This window comes from Ictalurus punctatus, chromosome 2 (assembly GCF_001660625.3).
Source record: "Ictalurus punctatus breed USDA103 chromosome 2, Coco_2.0, whole genome shotgun sequence".
In the NCBI taxonomy this organism is placed as follows: domain Eukaryota; kingdom Metazoa; phylum Chordata; class Actinopteri; order Siluriformes; family Ictaluridae; genus Ictalurus; species Ictalurus punctatus.
The window spans coordinates 3,191,834-3,218,600 of record NC_030417.2 but is presented as its reverse complement, the minus strand read 5'-3'; the positions used below and the strand labels follow the sequence as shown (position 1 = coordinate 3,218,600).

The following is a 26,767-nucleotide window of genomic DNA, read 5'->3' as shown; positions in this document are numbered from 1 at the left end:
CCCCCCCGCCCCCGCAACTCCAATTTCCTAACATTGTACAATCGGTGCTAATGCTGATTCGAAAAGAATCGAATAATAACGCAAAAAGAAAAAAAAATGTAGACGTTCCGAGTAAAATCCGATACCGTCTCTATTGCCGCTTTCCCCTTTCCGCTGCATATGTTTGCCTTGAAACATGCCGCTTGGGATAACATGCATCGAATACAGATTAGAACATGCCATGCATTCAGGATTGAGAAAAAGGACATTCGAGTTAAAAAGTGAATACGGTTAAGCAGGGGTGGACAAATGAGAAGCCCGGGCGCCTGGGACAAACACATTTCATGCCCTGGTGGTTCGCTTTTTTAAATTCGTAGTCGCCACAAACACCCCTGCTAGCATAAGACTACTAATTGTTGCCTAGTGGGCTAGCTAATCATTTATCCGCCCCTGTGTTTAGGAGAAAATGTTCATCTCGTTTTCTTTCTTCCTTCGATTTGGGCGTCTCGGTGAGATTAATCAGCCGGGGAGTTAAATCGGATCTTTCGTGATCTACGTGCGTTAGAAACAGAAAAAAAAAAGAAGTAATAGCAAGCTAAAATCAAGAGCTAAGAACATGGATAGGAAATAAAATATTGCTCTTAATATCACGCACAGCTTCATCAACCTACATTTTCATGACTGGTTTATATAACGATTAAAACCTTTCGTTCCAACCCTTGATACTGCTTTTATTGATTATTTTTTTTTCTCTTTCTTTCAATTGTGTGGATTCTTAAAAATGTGCAAATGTTGACCCATGGAATAACTGCGACAATAACCTGCGTCAGAAATGCTGCCGGATTGCTCTAGAGTCACGTCTCTGATTTGCACTTGTAGTCTGTGGGAAGTGGGAAATGTGTGCAAGTCAGACTACACTTGCTGTAGTAACCATGGTAATCCTTCTAGGGTTTTTTTTTTTTGGCCGAGAGGCTCGTGTCCTACTCCCGGATCACCATAGCAACAACAGACCTCACCGGCCCTTGGGTAACCTACCGTACCTGTTCAGATTTCAAACCCCATATGGGTTGCTTTTAGGTTAACATCCAAGCAGATTCCAGAAATAGATCAAGAGATAAACGACATGCGGTTTTTGAAGAGTCCTGTAGTCATTAAGGCACTGAAAAGGATCGCAGGGCTGAAAGACGTGGACGTGGACATTCTTTGCTTCACGGCGGATCTGAAATGTCTAAAACAGCTCGCGGCGTTAAGGAAACACAGTTTGGCCTTTTTGAGAACGACAGAGACGCATTCGGATTGTTCCAGAAGTTTTTCCTCGTCGCTTATTTTAGAGGAAGGATCTTTTTAAGAAGTTTTTTTTGTTTTGTTTTAAAACAGTTGCGAGTAGAAAAGACACGGCTCGTTCATCGTTGATGATACAAAGTGGTGCAGTGAAGAACATCTTCATTGGTCAGAGACTTGTGAGCTCATTGATGAGCTCCTCAGAGAAAGGGGTGGAGTCAGGGGTTACACGTTCTAATCCTGTAATCCAACGCACAGGTTTCTGGTAAACACGGCACCCTCGTCCCGTCACGCCTTTCGCTCGGTTCTCCCTCCACCGTTCCGCTCTCATCGTTTTTCCATCTCTCTTTCGTTCCTTCTCGGTTCTCATTTCAGGTGTTCTATTATGGCGATGTCACGGCGGTCGGCGTACTCCGGGCTGAGGCCGTTGAGGAACAGGCTGCCGTTGTGTGCTAGCGTGAAGGCTGGATACATCTCTCTGTCGTCTCCTAAGTTGACGGAGCGTGCCCGCTTGCCCGGCGTCATCTCCTGGTTCATTGGCACGTTGTTGAGGCCGAGCTCGGCCGAGAGCTTGCGCTTGATGGAAGCGGCACGCTGGAACCTGTCGTAGATGTCAACGCTGAGGCGACGACGCGTCTCTTTGAATTCGGCAGAAACGTTGGCTGTCCACTCGGCAGCGTGCGCTCGGAACTCGCCCACCTGAGTAAGAGACAGAAATATTTATATCTAACTCGATCGATATGTCAGGAAGTAGTCAAAACGTTGCGCTTTTTAACCATTTATAGTTACATTTATTGTTGTCGAACGTTGTAGAATTAGCTTCTATTATATCTTACCGTGTCATTTCATTACAGAGTCATTTCCTCACCAGCCTTGCTTTTATTCTAATCAGACAAAGAGATGTAGCATCTCATGCTAGCAAGAAAGTTCAGAGTGTAAACTCCTAGCACTGACACAAAGTACTGTGTAAGTACCGACACCGGAGACTCCTTCCATAAAAATCCCCAAAACGGCACCATATCAAGGATTAAAAGCCGTTCTTTGTTGAGTAATAACGTTATTAAAATCGATTATGTATACCATCCACCAAACACGTCCTCGTGTCGTTAAGCTGTTACTATAGAAACGAGCGCATTAATATAAACCTGTGAGTTGAACTACAGCCTGAACTAATGCAGTTACAGAAAATGAATCGACACCTTCCGGCCAATCGGATTTGAGAATTAAGAACCTCGAAGGAAAATATGCAGAATAATATATTGTTTATTACACGTGTTAATATACAGGAAACAACTCAAATGGCGTAGGAACATCTCAATAAACATTTTTTACCCTCATTCGAATCTTTTGCATCGTTATACTTTCACTGGTTGATATAAAAGTAGACTGTCAACATCACATATTTGGTTGATTACTGAAACGTTTTCACCGCATTTGTGATTTGGCACATCGGCATTAATCAGCTTAAATAATCACACACAGCTCTATATTTAAAAACGAATGATGATAATGTGGAGTCGTAAAGCGACCTGCTTATGTATGCCGTGTGGGGGCATGTGTACTGTATGTGCAGCAGAGCTTAGTGTGTGTGTGTGTGTGTGTGTGTGTGTGTGTGTGTGTGTGTGTGGTCTATTTTCTCGACAGCCCATGTAAATCTCATTCTCTTATCATGTATAATGAATCGCTCTAAGAACAGGAAAAAAAGGTGGTTGCTAGGAAACCTGCGACAGGTGTGATGGCAACTGGGGGTTACTTGGCTATTTGAGCAGTTAACAGCTTTAATCCCAAATGATCCGTCACGATTATCTGCCTTCTGTTGTTTTTCTTTCTTTTTCTCTTTTTGCAATTTTTACTACTCCATGCCTCATACAGTCGATCAGAATCGTATTTAGTCGATCTGCACTTCCTGTGATATGATATGGTATCTAGGCAACAGGATCAATTAAAAATGTAACCCCTGATAACATGACTTTTTGTCTGTTTTGGACACAATGGAACCCGATACTATTTCTCCACATCTCATATATCAGAAACTTTTTTTTTTATTTTTTTTTACTTTTAGCCCTTCAGCCAAACCCTGATAGTCAGGTTCCTTTTAAACAAATTCCTGTTACAGGGGCATATCCAAAAACAGTCTGTACTGTTCCATAATGCTTGAAGCCATGGCATTGGTTTCCTTTGGTTTACTTGGATTACTTGCATTTGGCATTGTGTGTTGTGTAAGACTCCTTCAAACACTCCTTCAAACACAAGATAGCAAAAAATCTATTATTTTATAAATGGAGCCATAATCATTATGTATTGTTCAGTTTAGGCTTATGTTGTCCATGAATCATTTAATTAATGACTCATTTATTCGATTCACACTGTCCGTGACTCATTTATTCGATTCACATTTTCCGTGACTTATTTATTCGATTCACACTGTCCATGACTCGTTTATTCGATTCACATTTTCTGTGACTCATTTATTTGATTCACATTTTCCGTGACTCATTTATTCGATTCACACTGTCCGTGACTCATTTATTCAATTCACACTGTCCGTGACTTGTTTATTCGATGAACTTTTTCCGTGACTCATTTATTCGATTCACATTGTCTGTGACTCATTTATTCGATTCACACTGTCCGTGACTCATATATACGATTCACACTGTCTGTGACTCATTTATATGATTCACACTGTCCGTGACCCGTTTATTAGATTCACACTGTCCGTGACTCATTTATACGATTCACACTGTCCGTGACTCATTTATACGATTCACACTGTCCGTGACTCATTTATTCGATTCACACTGTCCGTGATTCATTTATTCTATTCACACTGTCTGTAACTCATTTATTTGATTCATACTGTCCGTGACACATTTATTAATTTCACATTGTTCGTGACTCATTTATTTGATTCACATTTTCCGTGACTCGTTTATTTCATTCACACTGTCTGTGAATCACTTATTCAAGTCACGTTCTCTGCAACTCATTTATTTGATTTAAATTGCCCTTGACTCATTTATTTAACTCAAACCGACCATGACTCATTTATTCCATTCACACTGCTTGTGACTCATTTATTCAAGTTACACTGTCTAGGACTCATTTATTCAATTCACTCTTAATTATCCACTTCACACGGCCCGTGATTCATTAATTGGATTCACACTCACCATGACTCATTTATTCTTTTCATACTGCCACTGACTTGTTTAATTGAATCACACTGCCTGTAGCTAAATTCAACTCTATTCAATTCATGTTATCTGCAGCTCGTTTATTCAATTCACACTGACCTTGATTCATTTATTCGATTCACGATGCCTGCGACTCATTTATTCGATTCCCACTGCCTGTGACTCACTTATTCAATTATCTTTTTTTTTCAAGTCAGTTTAGTTTTACTGTCCATTCCCACTGAGCCTTACCTCCTCTTTCGTTTTCTTTGAGATTACCCGAAACCAGTCTCCGATCATACTGAGCACTGCGGCGAAGTAGGCCAGTCCCACCAGAATCCAAAACCATACCACCGGCTTATAGTAGTCCAGGTATTCCATCTCCAAGCCACCTGAACAGCAGAGAGACAGAGAGAGAGAGAAAGAGCGAACTGTCGTTTTTTTAATGGCATTGACTTCATAAATATTCCGATTTGGTCACAAGGTCAGTACAGGGGCTTCTTTTAGTCCGGTCGATCCTATATATATTTATATTTATATATCCTATATAAATACTCACTAGGCTGTCCGGTTTCTGCATGGCCACACTGGTTATTGGTTATTTTCAGTCTTCTGCTAAATGAAAAAATGTAACATATAAAGAAATAAAATGTGTTGTTATTTACCGTTGCTCTCCTGGTGGTGACGGCGTTCGCCCTCACCTGCAACAAAATCGCCAAAGCCGATGGTCGTCAAGGTGATGACGACAAAGTAAATGGCCTCTAGGGCGCTCCAGCCTTCAATATGCTTGAAGATGATGGCCGGCAACGTGACGAAAAGGAGGCAGCCGAAGAGGATGAAGAGCACCGTGGAGATCACACGGATCTTCGTCTGACTCACGTTCCACTTCTGTGGTGGGGGAGAAAGGGATAGATGCATTGAGTGATGGAGAGATAGCAGGATGAGTAGTTTTCTGGTTTATCGGAAGTATTTTCACACGTGGGATGGATGGATGGATGAATGGATTGACAGATTGAATTTTTTTTATGCTTTATAGACATGGTCGGCACACAAGAATGTATAATAGATGTGCATATAGATGGTTGAATGGTTGGATATATAGATGAAGGGATGGATACAGAGAGGTATGGACAGATTGATGGATGGATGGACGGATTGATGGATGGATACATAGTTTATATTGTTTCATGTTTATAGGAAGGGTTGGCATATGGGAATGTATAATGGAAGGATGGATGGATTGAGGGTGGAATGGATGGATGGATGGATGGATGGATAGTTTATATTGTTTCATGTTTATAAGAAGGGTTGGCATATGGGAATATATAATGTAAGGATGGATAGATGGATGGATGAATGGATGGACAGTTTATATAGTTGTATGGTTTATAGGAAAGTCGGCACAAGGGAATGTTGGATAGATGGATGAATTCATGGATGGAAGGATGAATGGTTAGTATATAGTTATAAGGTGTATAAGGAGTGCCTGAAGCATACTGTATATGGAGGGATGTATGGAGGTATGGATGGATGGATGAATGAATACAAGGGTGGATGAATAGTCGATATAATTATGCGATTTATAGGAAGGCACCTGGGAATGTATAATGTATGGACATAAATAGATGGATGGATGGATGTCTGGATGGAAGTATAGTTTATAGTTATACGGTTTACAACAGTTATAGCGGAAATTATAGCATTCAGTCAATGTTAGTATGTTATCACATGCAACCAATCTATTCCAAATTAACCAATTTGTTTTTGTTAAAAAGCACATTAGCGTATAATACTGTTCTGTTTTCTTGCAAAACCCAAACAGGAAGTACCCAAACAGTACCTGTTTGGTGAGCGCATGTAATAAACTGTTAATTAAACTGATCGAAATGAACAAAAGGTCATCTATAGTAACTAACGCAATCCATTTTTTTTTTTTTTAATTCAGCACAGAATTGACAAACAAGTCCAATAAAGCAAACCTCATCTTCTTTCTCCAATAATTAACTCATATTTCGTTAGTCTGGTGTGTTAAGTCAATGATCAGATAGTGAACATGAGTTAGCATGGATTTCAGTCCTGTGTGCTTTGCTTTACGGCGCGTTTGAATGTTCGTTGAGCTCAGAAGATAAACAGGATCCACTGCAAGACTGAGTTTCCTTCGGTGCTGAATAATGGAAAGTAGCGAAGTGAGTATGGTTTTATCTACTGTAGAAGGCTTTCCAGAAAACAGACAGTGCTGCTTAATTAAATTCACTTTATCTTATCTGTTGAGCCTGACTTATTTTTATTACAGGAAATAATATCGAGCCTTACTGAGCCTTATTTTTCAATGGTGGCACAAGGTGAATGGAACATATGACATGGTTTATTATACTAATTAAGTTATTACTCTTATACGATATGTGTACAGTGTGATACGTAAGGAACAAAAGTAGACGGGGCATGGTGTTATGGTGTGATGTGACCTGACATGAAGCGGAGTTACTGTTACCACCCTGAAGTGGATTATTTCCCAATTACAGCACGTCCTAAAGTGCTGCATTCATCTTACTGTATACCACAGCCATTTTCCAATAATTACGAATCTTCATTTATTAATGAACCACATGTGCTGTTAGAGAAAATAACATGGTAGGAAAAGTGCATTAATTGTGTCTTTTAGTCCGTATATATTAATGAATGTGAGTTACTCAGTGAAGCTGACTGTGTAATGGAGCATACCGATTTTTATATCAATTTCAGGTAACATGAAAAAATGCAAAAATCTACCGTAATGCTATTTTTACTGTTGGGAAAATAATATGTAACATTCTAGTTTATATATGTTATAAACATGATAAAACTTTAACATGCTCACCGTGTGATTTTTATGGATTTATGGATGGATAGTTTATATAGTTTTATGGATTGTAGGAAAGATGGCACATGGAGGAAAGATAGCTGGATGGATGTTCGAGAGTTTTTATGAAGGTTGGGATCAATGGATGGAATTTAGGGATGGAGCAGTGGATGAATAGTATATAATTATAAGGTTTATAGAGAGCTTTAACACTGTGTATAATGCATAGATGGAGGGATGTATGAAGGCTGGAGGAATAGATGGATGGATGAATGCATGCATGGATGGATGGGTGGTTTATATACTTAGATGGTTCACTGGAAGGGTTGGCACATGGGAATGGATTGACATAAATGGATGGGTGGATGGATGAAAATGGATGGATGGATTGATAATTGGAAGGGTTGACATGAGAAGGTATAATGGATGGATGGATGGATGGATTGGTAATTGGAAGGGTTGACATGAGAAGGTATAACGGATGAATGAAAATGGATGGATGGATGGATTGGTAATTGGAAGGGTTGACATGAGAAGGTATAATGGATGGATATAAATGGATGGATGGATTGGTAATTGGAAGGGTTGACATGAGAAGGTATAACGGATGGATGAAAATGGATGGATGGATGGACTGGTAATTGGAAGGGTTGACATGAGAAGGTATAATGGATGGATATAAATGGATGGATGGATTGGTAATTGGAAGGGTTGACATGAGAAGGTATAACGGATGGATGAAAATGGATGGATGGATGGACTGGTAATTGGAAGGGTTGACATGAGAAGGTATAATGGATGGATGAAAATGGATGGATGGATGGATTGGTAATTGGAAGGGTTGACATGAGAAGGTATAACGAATGGATGAAAATGGATGGATGGATGGATGGATTGGTAATTGGAAGGGTTGACATGAGAAGGTATAACGAATGGATGAAAATGGATGGATGGATGGATTGGTAATTGGAAGGGTTGACATGAGAAGGTATAATGGATGGATGAAAATGGACGGATTGACTTGTTTTACCTTCTGTGTTTTATACAGTACAAAATCAGTGTAGCGCTACTGCTAATGTATGTAGTGTAGAATTACTCACCTATTAATATCCTCCTGTGTTTAAATTCTACTCGATGTAATTAAAAACCTACTACATCCCCCTTTGGTCTTTTTTTCCGTAGCATTTTCTAATAGTCCTAGCTTTTCCAGTTCATTTTTTCCAACCCTTTTGTGGTTTGAATCTGGGCTTGTGTCCTCATTTAGTGATTCAGTATCACAAATACCCTGACTGCGGGAACTCTTTACACCATGAAACTCATATATGATCTTAAATAACTTGCACAGTCTCCATCCCCCATGTGTTACATCTAGACAGCCCACTGATGCTAAAATATACTGACTAATACTGCCCTTTCCCCCCTCTTTCATCTTTCGGTATAATCCAACTTTAGAGTGTCTTTCTATAGCAAGATATTTTTTTATCAACTGCTGTATCTCTTCTGTGCTTGCCATGCATTAATATTGCATTAATATTGAGTACGTTCTCCATTTTATGAGCCTCGGGAACTTTTCTGTGTAGTTCTGAAACAAGTCAAAGCTTATTGATGGTTTGTAGACATACTCCAGGGAGTGAATCAGAAAGTCCAAGACGTAAATATTAGATATGGTAAGAACTTCAGCTTAGTCTTATTATCTATTACAATCTAGTGATTGTTGGACATTTCATATTTAAATCGAAATCATTTTTCTTAGTTTCTCTTAGTTGTGGACAAACACTGACTTTTTAAAAAAAAAAAAAACAAAAAAAAAACATGAGTCTCATTCATTATATATGTGTATGTTTCCGAGCCGTATTTCCTGTTCGTATCTCTTCCAGTTTTCCGATTGTTTCCGTGTTTCTGAGGACGGATCATCCTGGTTTGCTGCTGCCTGCCTGTGTTCTGACCCCCAGTGGACTGCGACGATGATTACTGCATTCGCTCGAATCACACGTTTGTCCTGCATACAGCCACACGTTACATAGCCGTCGCTATAGAAACGAAAGTGTTGTTATTTAACAAAAAAAAAAAGAAGTATAATATTTCCAATCTGCTCTTGATGTGAGTTCAGGGAGAGCACATGTCAAGGCAAAACGTCCCAGATCAGCTCGTGATGCACATAAGCAGAGCTGTGATAAAGTGTACGCCATGCTGCTTGATGGTCCTGTGAGGACATTCAGTGCGAGTACAGCATAAATTATGTCTGAACGTGAGAGCTTCTCTCATGACAAATGATCCAACACAAACTAAAAGCAGCTGGCTCGACGTTTCAGGAGGCAGTAACGCTGCCAATTTTCAGAGAACAAAACGTAATATACGCGGGGGGGTAAAACATCTTGAGAGGAACAACTGAGAGTCAGCAAAGACGGGGGATGTGTTCTTTGTGCTTTGAATTTTTTAACTGGCCCAAGAGTCGCATGTATTTATTTTACGCTATTAAAGAGCGAATAGAGGTAAGGCAATGAAAATAAATAATATGCTTAATATGGCTGATAAACCAAAGTACAGTGAAGGGTTAAATACATCCATCCATCCATTCATTCATTTTCTGTACCACTTATCCTATACACGTTCACGGGGAACCTGGAGCCTATCCCAGGGGACTCGGGGCACAAGGTGGGGGACACCCTGGATGGGGTGCCAACCCATCACAGGGCACAATCACACACACACTCACACTACAGACAATTTAGACATTCCAATCCGCCTACAAAGCATGTCCTTGGACTGGGAGGGAATTAGAGTACCCCGAGGAAACCCCCGAAGCACAGGCAGGACTCGAACCCCCAACCCTGCAGGACTCAAACATGTTAACCATTACACCACCATGCCCCTCTGAAGGGTTCGATTTGATAGCTAATTTGCAATTACTTTCGGACTGACTTTAATAGTTAATAAAGTACAAATTATGTTACTAACAATGTCCACAAGAGGTGTTGGTAGGGGGTTAAAAAAAAAAATAATAATGTCCTCACCACAATCATCTTCTCCACTTTAGCGATGCCCTTTCCGAATATGGTCCCCAGCTGGTCGCCCACTCCCGCCAGCAGGAAGCCGAACAGAGGGATTCCCAGCAGCGCGTACACTATGCAGAATATTCTGCCTCCTTCCGTATGAGGGGAAATGTTCCCGAAGCCTGCAGGAGAGAGAGAGGATGCCGAAACAGAGTGCCAACATCCACGCAACACTACAGGAATACCATTTGAAGTATGCAGTATGTATTCTGTATCCTGTAATAATCATATAACTTCGAAAACACCGTAAAATGTCTGAGATCTGAAATCGTCACGCAATGGATGGATCTTGCAATGCTCTTTCTTTGTTTTAAAAGGAAATTCTTATCAACCGAGTGTCGAAGATGCAGCGCGTGACAGTTTATAGTCAATGTTAAAGTGTGTACATGTTCAGTGTATATATTCAGCACTTCTACCAGGGAAAGAACGCGTCTGCGGAACACTGGAGTCTGAACACCCAGAACTTTCCCAAGATAAATATTGACATATCTTTTGACCTTAACTCTGAATACTCTCTACACATCGACTCATTTCTCAACCCCCAACACACACACACACACACACTTTTTTTCCCCCCCTTCTCTATACATTTCACACAGAGCTAAAAGAACTGTTTGGGTTCCTTCGCTTTCATCGTCGCCGCGATATTAATGTCGGTTCGTGCGATTCAGATCGGCTGTCGTTCAGATAAGACGAATAGTAACGCCCCACCTCACCTGTCTTTTTTTTTTCAAAAAATGCCGGCTTCTATATATATTTAAAGAGGATGAACGGTGGCAGATTAAAAAGACAGTGAGGTTAAGTGGGTGAGTACGACAGGATAACAAAGACTGGAAGGAGAAATAGGAGAAAATCAGAGCAGCTAATGGAGCAGAAACGGAAGCCGGATTAAATAAAATGTGAGATGGAGCGAGCAGTCGAAAGACGTGCACGGGTGAGATGTCAGGAATAATAGCTTCGGAGAAGAGCTGAGAATAGGCGCCAGATGATGGGACGCTATTACAGAAGTCCATGTGATTCACTACAGAAGTGCTTTAAGCCAGCCCTTTAGGAGGACACTCATACTACAGTCTGTCCCTGGTGTGCAAGCAGAAAAGATAAGGTGAGATAAAGATTTTATACCATATCTCTGTTTGATTCTAGTATATCTACAATAAAACGTCGCCGCAAATGCTTTGAGAAAATCTGACTTAACTGTTGTTGTTTTTTTTTGTTTTTCCTAGTGTAGAACTGTAATATAACATACAAGGTTTGTATCGTTCATACGTTTTAATATGCTACACATTTTAATATTACAACAAATGGAGCAAGAAAATAAAAAACGCCATTTCCGTAAGGAATGAATCTTAATGTCCGTCATGTCTCTCCATCTGTGTCTCGTTCTGTTTAGTGCCTCGAGCGGTTTCTTCGACCGAGCAGATTTCCCTGACCTCAAAAAGCACCGCTTGCAATTAATGTTTCCCTTTCACCCTCGCCTGTACCAATCAGCCCGCCTTCAACTTCCCTCTCCACCACTTAACTCGAGCATTCGCTCGTCATTGTATAAATCGGCTGATTGCAATTACCGCCTCTCTTTCTCTCTCTCTCTCTCTGTCTAATATCCTTCTGGAGCAAAATGAACAAGACGTTCCACGTCATGTAAATGAACTGAGTGAAAGAGATGACGATGGGGGATCATGGGATAAAACTCTGCAGCATACAGTACAGCTGTCGTTGGCATATGCAAATATTTCCCTCGCTCTCTCGCTCAAACTCGAACACAGAGTCCGTCCATCTTCTGCTCACTGTTTGACGCGCCGTCAGGGGATTATTTGACAGTCGCTAAACGAATCCATGCTCTGTTTTTCCTCATTCTGACTCTGATAATGTCCAACTACATCCATCCATCCATCCATCCACGGTCACGGGGAACCTGGAGCCTATCCCAGGGAGCATCGGGCACAAGGCGGGGTACAGAGTGCCAGTCCATCGCAGGGCACAATCACATACACACTCACACACCCAACTACAATATCATTCGCATTTCTGACACAGCTATCAGTTTTAGCTTCTTTTATACCACTCTGGATTCTGATTGGTCAGAAGGTGTCGATTCATTTGCTATGTCCTATTAATAATAATAATAATAATAATAATAATAATAATAATAATAATAATAGGGTTTATAAAACGTAAGGAGCGAACTTGCTTTACGAACGTCCGACAACATTTAACGTGTAGTTAAAGGCGAACGCTAACGTAGCTTGTTCTCGCAACGTGTGGGACTGTGTGCAGATTTCCGTATCTTTTACGCAGTTTATATCGCGCAATTCTGACACTTTCACCTCCGACTGCTAGTTCATATCTCACAGTTACGGCTTTATATCGCACAGGCGCACTTTCCTGTCGAGTCGCTGATTTCTTCATCTGGAGATGATCTTATCTTATCTTAAAATGCTCCCAATTATGGAATAAGATAAGTCGCAGCCAAAGGGATATTACGATAAAAAGTCGCGATCGTGAGACAAGTCTACGTAATGATGTGCCGTTCTTTAATTCATCAAAGATATTTCATTGCCATATAAAAGGGATTGAAACACATCAGGCCATGCTGTTATAGGAAAAATAATCAACTTTGCGGTGGAAACTCTGCTTCACGTCCGGACTTATCGCACCGCACCGTCGTTGATTGTTTGTTTTTCCAAAACAGCGTGCCCCCAAGTCAATGAAGATTCAATAGAATAGCACTAGATGCTCTTGATTAAACCTACATGAATGGAAAATGTTATAATGTAAGAAGAAATCCTAAAAAAAAAATACACTTTATAGTCCAGGACAGGCAGGAAATAAGTGAAACCAGGTACAGTGAATAAAAAAGGACTGTTATGATTTACTAAACAGGAGCTTTTAATGTCTGTAATAAGCTCAAAATGGTGGTCGATATTGTGTATTATTATAGTATTGTGTGGACATCACATTTTCCCTCTCAACAAGCCAAGATACTGGGTGGATTTCTTTTAATGAACCTTCTATTCTTAGGTTGGTAATTGCTGCCCCTGTGAGATGTCTGAGACTAGCTCGTGTTATTTTTGTTTCGAACACTGTGGGCGGCAAACATAGCATGCCCCGAAGCACAGCTTAATTTCCTTTATTGTACAATCACTAATAAAAGCACTTTGCGAAAGTGCCACCTGTCAAGTGGCCTGTGATTGGGAAAAGAAAAGAAAAAAACTAATAATAAAAGCTGTGACAAAACAAACAGAGATATTGACATCCGAGGAACACTCTATAAGCGTTTTCAAACCCATGACACGTTCAATAATGCCGCAAAATCTTGCCTCGGAGTCGTTTACTAAGTCCGAGCAGTTTCTTTGTGTGTTTTTATTTGTCTGTTGGTCGGTTTGAGGTGAACTTCTTTATCACCTATACTATCAATAGTAACTCAATGTGTTAGTGTGGCAGTGTGTGTTATACCTATAGTGGTGATAACAGTCCCGGCAAAGAAGAAGGAGCTGCTCAGATCCCACAAACTTGTCACATTGGACGATTTTCCAGAAGGGTTCACGCCCGCTCGGATGGCTGACATCACCTGCTGCAATCAGAGAACGAGAGAAGATAAGATTATTGCTGGAATGTATCTTCATATCTACTGCACATTCTAGGGATGATCTGGAGGAAAAAAAATACACTTGATGGAAAATTCCTCTCACCACAAAGGTAGCTAATCAGCCGGGACACGTTCGGGCTTAAGGGGGTGTTTTATTAATATACAACGGGGGAAAAATGAAGCGAAGATAGATCATATCAGAACAACAACCTGTACAATGCCATTGAGAACCAAACGGACACGTTTCAGAGAAAACGGAAATAAACTTCATTCTAGAGCCATCACATTGTGAGAGCATCTTCTGGGCACAGCCTATTTCAGGTCACCCTACAGAGTTTCAGTCGGATTCTGGCTCAGTCGTTTAAAAACGTTGATGTTCTTTTGGTTAGGTCATTCCTTTGTTGACTCGGATGTACGCGTCGGGTCGTTGTTGTGCTGGAAAGTGAAATTCCCATTCGTCTTCAGCTTACCAGCAGATGCCTGAAGGTTTTGCACTAAGTATTTGTAGCCGATCATGATAAAATCCCCAGTTCTAGATTAAGAAAAGCAGCCCTAAAGCATGATGCCGCCACCACCGTGTTTCACAGCGGATTATTTTGGCTCAAATATATATATATTGGAATTATGAAACAATTATAGCTTTTGGAATTGGTCGCATCAGACCATAACACATTTCGCCACATGGTTTGGGGTGATTTAGTAGAGTTTTTTGGGGATGTTTTTTGTGAGAAAGGGCTTCTGTCTAGCCGCACTACCCTATATCCCAGACATGCGAAGAATACGAGAGAATGCTGTCACATGCAGAGAGTAATCAGTGCTTGTCAGATGTTCCTGCAGCTCCTTTAATGTTGCCGTCGGACTCTTGGCGGCCTCACTGGGAAGATTTACGTCTTGTCCTTTCATCAGTTGTGGTGTGCTGTGGTGCCTCATTTTCTTGAAATGGGCTTCGATGATGGGCTTTATGGTGTTCCATGGTACATCTAATTTTTTGGCAGTTCTTTTATACCCCTCTCCTGATCAGTTCCTTTCGACAAGTGAGATCCCGTACATGCTTTGTAAGCTCTTCGCAGACCATGGCTTCAGCAGTCAGATGAAACCAAGAAGATGCGAAGATATGAATGATTTCATTGATGACAGCTGTAGGATAATTACTTTTGAACGGGCGCTTGAACGTGATATTGGTTCATCCTGAACACAGCCACACCCCCAAATTATAAAAGGGTGTGCACACTTATGCAACCAGGTTATTGTAACTTTTTTATTTATTTATTTATTTATTTCTGTAAAATGTTTCCAATCGTTTTTCATTTAATTTTTTATATGTTGTAATTTCACATTAAAGGTTCATCTAGGTTTTATTTCTTTTTGTTGTTGTTGTTGTTGTTGTTGCCATTTTAACCGGGGTGTGTAGACTTTTTATATCCGTTGTAAACCAGTTTTAAAATGCAGTGCCTCGCCCACACTAGAAGACAATCAGGTCGGGTTTGAACATAATTCATCCCTCCCAATGATTGCAAATCTTCCCTAGTGTGAAAAATCCGGTCGAAACCCTTCCAATCTATTCCCAGTCCAGTCATGGCGGCGCTGATATAAAATCTCGAACATATCCGGTATGTTAAAGCATGGGGAGAGAATATAGATCCAACGAGAGCCAAGCTGAATTGTCGACCGTCGTGTCCGTCATTTTTTCCGTGAGAACAATCCTGCAGCGATCCCGGGATCCGCAGAGGCCATGAGAATAAACCCAAAGTGCGCTGCGTTTTATTCGTATAAATGTTATATCATGGAGCCGTGTGATATCTGACGGAAGATTCGTGATGAAAAATCACTGAAACCAGTCATTATGTCCAGGGTCTGACATTTTTACCATTGTTCGGATTGGATAAATGATGTAGTGTGCCCCAGGCATAACGGTGGGTGTCATTTGTGACAAAAAAAAATGCTACCCACTACCCAGTTTTGATATTACCTTGGAATTATTCACCCTATTGATCCATTTCACCAACCATTTCATTTTTCCATTTCATTTATTTTTTTGCTTGCTAAGTCTGACAGCTTAACCGTAACATACATTAAACTGAGGGTTAAATCATTTCACCTGTCTGTCAAGGTACCGCTTTATCAGGAAATGATCACAACCATGCAGAAAAGTAAGTAACAGTACTCACATACACACACATTATCTTAGATACACCTACCATATTGGTGTGAATACTCTCTCTCATCTCTCTCTCGCTCGCTCTCTCTCTTTCTCTATCTCTGTTGTTGATGCATGATGCATATGTGTCAGTATAATTTACTGTCAATTAAGTTAATTATGCTAAATAACGTCGCTGCATTTTTTTTTGTTTTGTTTACCTCTCTGCAGTATCAGCGTACACTGTGAGTAAATACCGCCCCTTTTCCAAGCACTTTAATTATATTTACTGTAAGGGTGGAACAATACCCCCACCCCAATCCCTACCCCCACCCCCCGGACACACATCCAGACGCACAATCGATCGCATGTAAGAGTCAAGCCTATAGCCAGTGCATGCTATTGACTCTTACAGCATGTTACATCAGACTGAAAGAGATGGAAGGAGAGATGAGAGGAAGAAAAGAGAGAGCAGTGTTGATTTTTCTCTGCATGGTTGCTCTCGTGTTTTATTTATGTATTTTTATCCTTATACCGAGGTGTCATCCGCATTTCAAAATCTGCGCTTGGCTGCATGCGCCCTTAAATTTTCATCAAGATGCTGCGTCGATATGTTCTCTTCTCTCTCCTTCTCGAGCTGAGAACTCGAACTCGCGTTGCTCGCACAGATCTTTCACGGGCATGAAAAATACATCGCTCGGGTTAGAAAGTTTGGAGATAACAAAGAAGAGAGAGAGAGAGAGAGAGAGAGAGAGGAAACTGAACTGAAAACGACATCGCTAGGATGATATACGATCATTTATAATTCTGAAAGAGTGATACCGTTCAATGTCATTCTATACGTTTTTCTTTAAAACTATTACTTCCTCGTTTTATAGTACATCATGTGTAATGATAATAGAGTTCAAATGTACTTTTAGAATAGAATTTGAGTTAAATTTGAGTGATATATATATATATATATATATATATATATATATATATATATATATATATATATATATATATATATATAATGTTTTTTTTTTTTTTTTGTTTTTTTTTTTTTTTTACTTTAAATTTAACACTGAATTTTACATATCTCCCCACTGGAGAGTCTGAAAACTATTCAAATAAAAACAAAAATCAAAATATAAAAACAATAAAAATTATAATGTCAAAAATAAATAAATAAATAACAATAATACAGCTTACGGAGGTAATCTAATAATGGGGGGGGGGAAATGATGTTTTTATATGTGTGTATATTTGTATGTATAAATAACCCAGCCAATGCGCCAGCCATGTGACCACGAGTCCAAGATGGGGGAGTGGGTGGGGCAGTGTTACTCTTTTCCCTGAGTGACGCTAATTAATTACGGGCATCCGTGAGATCATGTATGTGGAATAGGTTAGATAGTGTTTTCCTCTGGGTGTTTAGCTGCCCAGTGATGTAGTATCTAGACTACATTTTAGCTAGACAACTAGCTACAACGCCCTCCACTATGGATCCTGCTGGGAAATCCAACCACAGCGCATTTTAAGCTTTCTTGCAGAGGTAGTCAGGTTTTCCTGTCTGTCCAAGTCTTGTCTTTTTGTGTTTGAATCCAGTACTTCATTTTAAGTTTGCTCGAGCCTCAATGTGCTACGGTTAATATTTAATTCATAGTTTTGCTTGATTTGATTCGGATTAGATGAACTTTTTTCTCTCTCACACATTTCCTTGTTTCATAACATAGTCAGATATGATGCTGATTTCCCCCGAATATTAATAAATTAACATTCTGATGATTCTCTCTGTCTCCCCCCCCCCCCCCCCCCCACTCTCCCCAAGGCTATAGCACTAGATTAGTTGAAGACAATGAAGATTAGTAATAAATGCTCTGTCTCTCTTTTCTCTTTCTCATGGCGCTGGTGGAAGTTGACGGTTCCAATGCTGCGGGGCTTTTACTTCTTCTACCATCGCTGGCATGTTTAATTACTCCCACTGTACAAAAACAGCATGGCCATTCATCGTGGAAAGACGAGATAATTGTAGGTATGATTCCCGTGCCATTTCAAGACGATGTTTGATATTCGATATCGCGCCTTTTCTTTATCCGTTTACTACTACTTAAACATCTACATCTACTTAAAATCTTTCTACTTGGAGCGTCTAGCCTCATAGACGCTCCCCTAGACGCTCCACCCAAAAAAAATGCTTACCCCCCTGCCCCCATGCTTTCTGCTTTGTGACAATATTGTTAGAAGTGCTTTAGAAGTACATTTGAATTGAATGAAATTAAACGTAACGTTTACCCAGGAAGAAAGATGGAAGGAAAGGCCAATTTTTTTCGGTAAATACGTCAGGACCCGAGTATACATACTGTATGTACATGTGAGACGACAGTATGTGAGTGGTGGATTTCAGGTCTTTAAAATCGTTACTAAATCATCAGAGGCTTCCGGTGATGATCTTTCCACAATGCCTGGTCCTGATGTGAGCTTGATCCTTACGCGTGATGGCGTATTGAACAATAAACTTCTTCCCAAACCCATCGGTTTAACAGAATTTGCTAAGAATCATGTGTACATCTGGTATTTTATCACCTGAAGCACGTAATAACAATGGCGATGACAAACCATTATGATCCAGTGAGAAGGAGTTCTGAGGGTGGAAATGCCTTGTTGATAAGAGAAGTCAGAGAATAATGGCCAGACTGGTTTAGCTAGAAGAGAGGAAGGCTACAGGAACACACATAACCACTCTTTACAACCATGGTAAGCAGAAAAGCATCTCAGAATCCACAATTTTGGTAGATGCAGGATCCACTTGCTTCAGACAAGAACAGGAATCTGAGGCTCTGAAATTAGACAGTTGAAGACAAGAAAAATGTCTTTCCAAGTTTTTCCAAACTGAGCAGTTTGGGTGCACTTGCGAGATTGGAAAATCGTACGAATGAGTCCTGCTTGGAAAGTACGTGTCGATCCTTAATCAGAGCCTGCTTGCAGATATAATTCAATCAGGGTGTGTACGGGTTATAAGACTACGCTCAGCAGGAGTGTGTAAATAACAAACGTATTACATGAAATATAACCTCCTCCGAACATTAAGGGTTCAAAAGGTCGGCTCTCGAGGACGGCCCGTGCTCGTGAGGTCTGAGCAGACTTCATGAGATCAAATTGATGTGGGGGGAAAAAAAAAAGAGTTTGATTTGATGCTCCGTGTTGCTCTGCCAGGACGTATATTAACGTATTCTTTTGTCCTCGTTCTTTCTCGTCAGAGGTGAACCTTAGTTGTAGTAAAACCGACTGTAATTCATCCCACGCTATCGATGTGCTCGTATGCCTGAGATTAGATTAGATGCCCCCTAGTGAATCTTAAAAGAAAATCCTGTGTAATCTCAGTCCACGCGTAATCCGTCAAAAAGATGAGCCTTTTGTGACACCTGTCTGTTCACCTGCGTATCCGACACGGCAGCCTCGCATGTTTTTGCTCCACGTGGAAACAGTTCAACGAGGAGATTTTGGCCTTTTATTTAGCGAATGTGTTGTAGAGGAACAGAATATGACAGTCATTAAAATGAGCCGTTGCTCACGCTTGTCCCCTGCAAACCGTGCCCTTTTTATTCCCCTTTGAGTCACAGTGTGGTACTGAAAAGCCTGGCTCGAGAGGAAGTCAAAATAAAACATTCAGAGGATGAGAGATGTACTGCTTACCCTTTTCATGTTGATCTCTTTTTAAATGCTGGATGGAAGTGTTCACAAATGGGTTTGTGTGGTTCTTTGTTTCCAGAAGATGTCGGGAAAATGGCATTTGGGAAGGCTTACTATTAGGCTTACTATTACTATAACGTCTTTAGTGTGGGCTTGGCAACATGGACTTTCTAATGTAATCAGACAGCATTGAGACACCGAGGTTTAATCTACCAAATAGTGGGCAGACGTGAAGAAGATATGAGGAGTCAATAATGGACTCTGACAGAGCTTAAGGCAATGATCAGAATTCATCTCTGAATATAAATGGACTGGCCACCCATGATAGATAAAAGGGTTGGGTGCTAGGACCCGTCAGATACAGAAAGATAGATCGAGAAAAAGAAATGGGGAGAAGGTAGAGTGGTCTTGTTATAGGCTAGCAGATGGTGTTTTACCCTCAGGGCCATGGTGGATCTGGAGACTATGTTGGGAACACTGGGGGCAAAGCACGAATACAAATTTGATGGGACACCTGTCAATCATTCACATATATTCGGCAACTTAGCATAGCCAGTCAACCTACCGATATGTTTTTTTTCGAGAGGTAGGAGGAAACCAGAGAACCAAAAGCAGACCTATGTGAATAAAAAAAGACCAGTGAGGTTTCACTACTCCCTACTGCGCCAACGTAACACCCACCATCAGTACTGTATATTTAATTCAACACAATGTGGCATAACTTTTAAGACTGTAAGTGGTTAGAACCTACCGGACCTAGCATACTTGGCAGAATCTATGCGCTGGAGATTTATTAATAACACTAATTCACAATCCAGGGTCCCTGGTGGTCTAGTGGCTAAGGATCCTGTGCTCTCACCGCCACAGCCTGGATTTCATTCCCAAGCAGGGAACCAACCCAGCCAGTGGTTTACACTCAGCGCCGGTCCCAAGCCCGAATAAAATGGGAAGGCTGCGTCAGAAAGGGTATCCGGCATAAATCCTGCGCCAAATCAAATATGCAGACCAATGATCCGCTGCGGAGACCCCTAACGGGAGAAGCCAAACGAACAACAACAATAACCAGTTCGCAATCCAGAATCAGAAGTCAAACAGGCCAAGGGTAATAAACAGAAACACCAAAGAAGAATAGACCAACCTACGCAAGAGTTAGAAACACGACAAGGGCATACACAGATATCGGTAAGACTTTCCATCGACAATACTGAGATTTATACAGTTTGTGAACAGGAAATGACTCTGACGAGAGAAGAAATGTCCACGAATTCTGACAGATGTGATACTTACAGTATATATAATTGTTACAGCTATTTTCCAGACAAATCTATATTTTAACTGGAGTCATTTTAGTATTGGAAATTCTCATCACAGCATAAATTTGAGAGACAGACATGTTGCTCATCGAATCAAGCAGACGGAGGAAGCCAATGGGGGAAGACGGACAGGAACGGACATAAACCCAATGTAAAACAATCCAAGACACACTATTCAAATTCCAATATCAGGTGTAAAACGCATAGTTAGCAGAATGTTCGGCAACTGGTTTCCTACAAAAACGTGTCAAATAGTGAAAAACTAGCCGGTCTGGTTGCTGTCCATGGTGCTGAAATCAACCTTAGGGTTTGAACACTTCTGCTTTCTCCAGCACTTTCACTCGATTCTTCTTTTCATGAGGTAAAAATATACAACAGCATGACTACACCACAGTCAGACTACACTACTGTGCATGATGTGTGTGGCTGTGAATGTATTATTATTCCCTGGGAAGCTCAAAAGCACAATGATAGTAATGATTATGGCTACGTTTGCATTGTGTGCAAGTGTGTGAGTTTCTTGCCTCACCTTCACTAACTCCTCCAGCTCGGTGGAGTTGACGCAAGGGTGATCTATGAGAAACTGAAGCTTCTGGCTGAGGATGGCGAGTTTCTGCGAGTTCTCGTGCGGCTGCTCCAGCGCCTTGAACACGGTGGCTCCCATGATAAGGTAGAGGACGACCAGAAGGAAGACGGTGAGCACGGTTTTCCAGCGCATGACGCTCACGCGGGGCTCAAAGTCATCCTGAGTGTTCAACACCACCGGCTTGGCAGAGAAAGACAGGCGGGGCTTGGAGTTGTGAGCAGCAGCTTTGGGGTCCAGAAGATCAGGAGCGGCCACTGAGTTTGAAAGAAAGAGATAAATGATGATTGGATGGATTCGTCTTTCCACTTTCCATTCATCCAATGAAAATCTATTTTCAGCAACAGCTTACACAAATCTGTGGTTATTAGTATCCACTCTACCGCAAGGAATAAAGCACTTTCGGAGACGCTGTTTTATAGGAGAAGAATAATTCAATTATTAATGGAACGAGACGTTGTCTTTTTATCCATTTATAGTTGTTTTTAATGTTGCGGAAAGTTCCTGTCATCACTTACGTCATTGTTTCTCATTTTTACCGAGAAACCGCAAAGTATAACCTCCTATACTAGTGTAAAACTGGAGACTCCTTCCATAAATGTTTGGATGGAACCCCTTGAAAGCCACGTATCTCTATGTTTATTAAGGAATTGTGTGTAAAAACTGGTTGTGAAGGGTTTATAGCACTAAGAAAAGAAAAGAAGTGAAGAAGCTGCTACGCTGTAATTTTGGTCAGTGTGAGCCCTATAGAGATTAGTGTCACACTCTACCTCTTCTGACATACCGCGCTGAGCTGAGGTAGTGTTAAATGAAGTAGAAAGTTAAACTCTGTGGTGCTGTGCTCCTCCGAGACTGCATGGGGATAAAGCCAAGAGTATTTCAGGACACATTTTTACAGGCACATGGAAAGATGTTTAATGTGCAGAGGCTGCCAAGTGAATGTAATTACTATAATGTAATTATTTTTATAATGCAGTATAAGGGCTCTGTGGCTTGTGTGCATATCAAGAACCTGAGTATCTGAGTACCTGAATATCTAATGACCCGAGTCATTAATTTGAGCTTTCTTTGAGATATTACCTTGCCATTTTTTGCCTGCGGTATTTGTGCTTTAGATGCCGTAGTAGACAAATCCGTGAAATTTGCTCAATAGATCATTTTAAATATGTATACTCAATACAACCCTACACCACTGTTTCAACTAGGCACGCACACCAATGTGCACACAAAAATGCTCCGATACTAGCGTGATGCCACGTGATACCGTGCGATGTTAGTCCCGTGTACACTGTTGCGCTAATACACCGACAAAATGAAATAATCTGGAGTTATTTTGCAAATAATAGCGGCAAATAAATCAAACCAGACTAAAAATTATACGTCGCTATCTCGCTATGCAAGTAACCTGATAAACGTAGGAACATGGAGGCAAAAATCGACTTGAGTGAAAGTCAAAAAGGATCGAAATCCAAAAAGTAAACAGTTTCAAGTATTCAAGAGTTAAAAGCAAATATTTTTAACTGACGAGAAGCCACACGTTCATCATGCTCGACAATGCGTGACTAGCTAGTTCACTAAGCAAAAAGGCATCGGGAAAATCGCATAGAATTTAGTTGGCTTATTCTCTGATGCTTTATTCTCTTCTTTTTTCTTCTTCTTCAAATGAATTAGCAACGAAAAACACAACTTAACTAGCTAGTTAATTCAACAAACTCATTTCCAAAGCTTAACTATCTAGCTCAATTCAGGAGCTAATTTACTAAATTGGCCTAGCTAGCTACTTTTAACAAGAATTTAAATACTTTAAATAGTTATGTCATTTAGCTAGATGAATTACCTAGCTAATTTACAAAACTTAAAGTCAACTTAACATGCTTTTCTTTATATCTCACATATACAAGTCGATATCTGACGCTGAATTTTAAAAGCCGATTTAAAAATCGAAAAGGTGTTAATTTACAACGACAATTTTTTTTTATTTATTTTTTTTACATTTGTAAACGGTGTTTGAATCTTGTGAATTTACTTGAGTAATTACATTTCAATAATGAATAATTAAGTGAAGTACAAATCATCCGAAATGATGACGTGCTATAGTTACAAAGTACAGTCACCCCTCATTTTAACCAATTTACCGATCTTTTTAACCTTATTAAAGATACCTCTGCATCTAACATGGTATGCATCCGCTCTTAGACATTTTTTTAAGTGGAACGTTATCATTAAAAATAATCAATAAATAAGCTGGCTTTGCTTCCGTAAGGTTTCCACACTCTGGCTTCCACGGGACGCACCAATCCGAAAGCTTGAGGTGCATTTCAGATGTGCCTGTAGCATGTAGCTACTACATTATCACGGTGAATATTAAACACTTAACAAAAGAAACAGTGCGACATAACACAAGTCTGCAAATGTGCGCTTGTAATATTATGAATGACCAAATTAGTCATTTTTTTAAAGAATGTTTAGAGGATTGTGGCCATTTGTCCATTCGCAATGGACAGAGAGGCCACAAAATCCACAGTTCTCTACATAGTTCTGTATTCTGAAGGTGTAAATCCCATAATGCACTGCTTACAGGACACAACAGGGGTTCAAAAACAATTTGGGCAAACAATCCCAGGTTTAAGCCTTGACTGGCATACATTAATCACTCCAGATTAATGAAGTAGAACTTGTAAATATCCACTAACTGTTCATTCGTCGTCTAGACACCGGGTCAGTATCACTTGATCCGATTGAGAAATTCGTGGTAGAAGTTTGTCATTTTTATTGCTGAACTCCTACGCTAGTGTATCGTGTCAGGATAGAAAACAACAACAACAACAACAACAAAAAACTCAACCCCCTAAAACATCTGGTGTACATTTCCTTTTGACTCCTGGGGAACATTTCAAATCGAGTTCCACTGATGCGATGAAACAACAGAAGAGATCGCATGTTTCTCTCATGCTCATGACACCATTTGTAAACCCCACATAGGATTGAGAACCCTGAATTTGAGAACCCATGTGCTATGGAAATACTTGTGCACAATTCCGTTTGTTGGGAATAGGGCGTACATTCCTAATTACATTTTTGTTAGAACTTTTTAGATCGTCTTTAGCTTTTTAAATTGTTTTTTTTTTTTTTTTTTTACTTTAAGACTTCCCTTGAAGGTGGGGAACCTAAGAACCCTTAATGGTTCTGGATTTAGCCATTTCGGACACAGAAGAACATCCGTGAAGAATATACAATCTCTCTCTCTCTCTCTCTCTCTCGCTCTCTCTCTCACTTTCTCAGCAGCAGCAGCAGAAGCTTGCAATTGGCAGTTTAATCATTAATTTGCATACACCCCACAGTTTTATTTATCTGTGAGCAAAAATATGGAAAGATGGAATTTGTTAGTGTTATAAATGAATAATGATTAGACTATGCCTACACCATGCATAATATATGTTATATATACGAAAATGCCTACACCATGCATAATATATATTATACATACCTACATGCCTACACCATGCATTATATATATTATATATACCTACATGCCTACACCATGCATAATATATGTTATATATACCTACATGCCTACACCATGCATAATATATATTATACATACCTACATGCCTACACCATGCATTATATATATTATATATACCTACATGCCTACACCATGCATTATATATATTATATATACCTACATGCCTACACCATGCATTTTATATATTATATATACCTACATGCCTACACCATGCAATTTATATATTATATAAACCTACATGGCTACACCATGCATTATATATATTATATATACCTACATGCCTACACCATGCATTATATATATTATATATACCTACATGCCTACACCATGCAATTTATATATTATATAAACCTACATGGCTACACCATGCATTATATATATTATATATACCTACATGCCTACACCATGCAATTTATATATTATATAAACCTACATGCCTACACCATGCATTATATATATTATATATACCTACATGCCTACACCATGCATTTTATATTATACATACCTACATGTCTACACCATGCATTTTATATATTATACATACCTACATGTCTACACCATGGATAAGGTGATTCTCACGCTGAATAAATAAATAAATAAATCCCTCCTTTTACTTACTTCTTTAATTCCCAATCGCAAATGTTTTCTTTCCTTCATCGGCAGACTTTCCGGTGTGGTGTTTGCGACGCTTAGCGCATCACTTCTCCCTTCTCCGTTAATATTTCCGTTGAGCTCGCGGCTGCAGCGCGCGCCGTCTTCTGAATCCCGTCTCTCTCCGCGCGCCGGTTTACGTTCTCGCTGAAATGCTATTACCCGGAACACCGTGTCCAAGAGAAAACTCATCCCCTCACTTTTTAAAAAAACATTATTTTTTTATTTATTGTTTGTTTGTTTGTTTTTGTTTTTTTGGCTTTTAAAGACGTGCTCCGGTTCGTTTTCCGCGCATATCGCGCCTACCGGACGGGGACCGGCGTTTGTTGTTGTTGCTGTTGTAGCGCGCGGGCGCTTATATGAAGTAGCGAACGTGCTGAGCTGATTCCGAACAGACACGGGAGGCCAAGGGAGAAGGCGCGCGCGCGCGCGCGCGCGCGCGCGCACGCACGCACGTCCGCCCGCACACGTACCCGTCGCCTCAAGTCTTCGTGTTACCCGTTGGGGATGTTCTATCTAGATTATTCTTTTTAGGAGGTTCTGAAACTTTTAGAACCCCCCCCCCCCCACACACACACACACACACACACAATAACACCCCTTCCTGTAAACAAACAAATAAACAAAAATATCATGACGTCGCAGCATCCAGAGCTAGAGTCTCGGACATCCTCCTCGTGTCCGTCCGTCTGGGTTTCCTCGGGGTTCTCCGGTTTCTTCCTCCCTCCCCAAAACAGGATCGGCTATGCTAACGAGTGCTCGTAGGTGTCCGTGAGTATGTGTCATGCGACGCGACAGACTGGCGTTCCATCCAGGGACTTCAAAAGGGGCCGTCGGAGGACATTCTCAGACGACATGATTGACGGGACCGCGGTGGAGAGAGAGAAAGCAGCCTCAGGTACGTCGGCGTACACGTCAGTGAGGACCTGTCACGGATACTACGCGCTTCGGTGCCTCCGACGTCCGAG

The 26,767-nt window shown here is 40.5% G+C and overlaps 1 protein-coding gene and 1 long non-coding RNA gene across 3 annotated transcripts; one reads left to right on the top strand and one right to left on the bottom strand.

Annotated features, from left to right (window-relative positions):
* Positions 1–1,625: 1,625 nt before the first annotated feature.
* kcnk2b (potassium channel, subfamily K, member 2b) lies at positions 1,626–26,245 on the bottom strand. The gene is made up of 7 exons (XM_017462141.3): positions 25,767–26,245; positions 21,569–21,879; positions 13,782–13,899; positions 10,290–10,450; positions 5,102–5,324; positions 4,689–4,828; positions 1,626–1,959 (listed from the first exon to the last, which is right to left on the bottom strand). Coding segments are annotated over exons 1-7 (1,287 nt in total). The 5' UTR covers positions 25,768–26,245; the 3' UTR covers position 1,626.
* LOC124628873 (uncharacterized) lies at positions 1,858–12,503 on the top strand. Of its 2 annotated transcripts, XR_008398048.1 has the most exons (3): positions 1,858–1,963; positions 10,313–11,577; positions 11,719–12,503. It is a non-coding gene; the product is annotated as an uncharacterized LOC124628873 (long non-coding RNA). The 2 variants fall into 2 exon arrangements; XR_006983630.1 differs by lacking the exon at positions 11,719–12,503 and having other exon boundaries at positions 10,313–11,678.
* Positions 26,246–26,767: the final 522 nt, after the last annotated feature.

What these genes read in the sequence shown, in the direction of transcription:
- kcnk2b (XM_017462141.3), bottom strand. An exon ending in GACTGTTATCACCACTATAG is followed by an intron (nt 10,451 to 13,781) that starts GTATAACACACA and finishes TCTCTCCTGCAG; the next exon opens with GCTTCGGGAACATTTCCCCT. An exon ending in CAAAGAAAACGAAAGAGGAG is followed by an intron (nt 1,960 to 4,688) that starts GTAAGGCTCAGT and finishes TCTCTTACTCAG; the next exon opens with GTGGGCGAGTTCCGAGCGCA.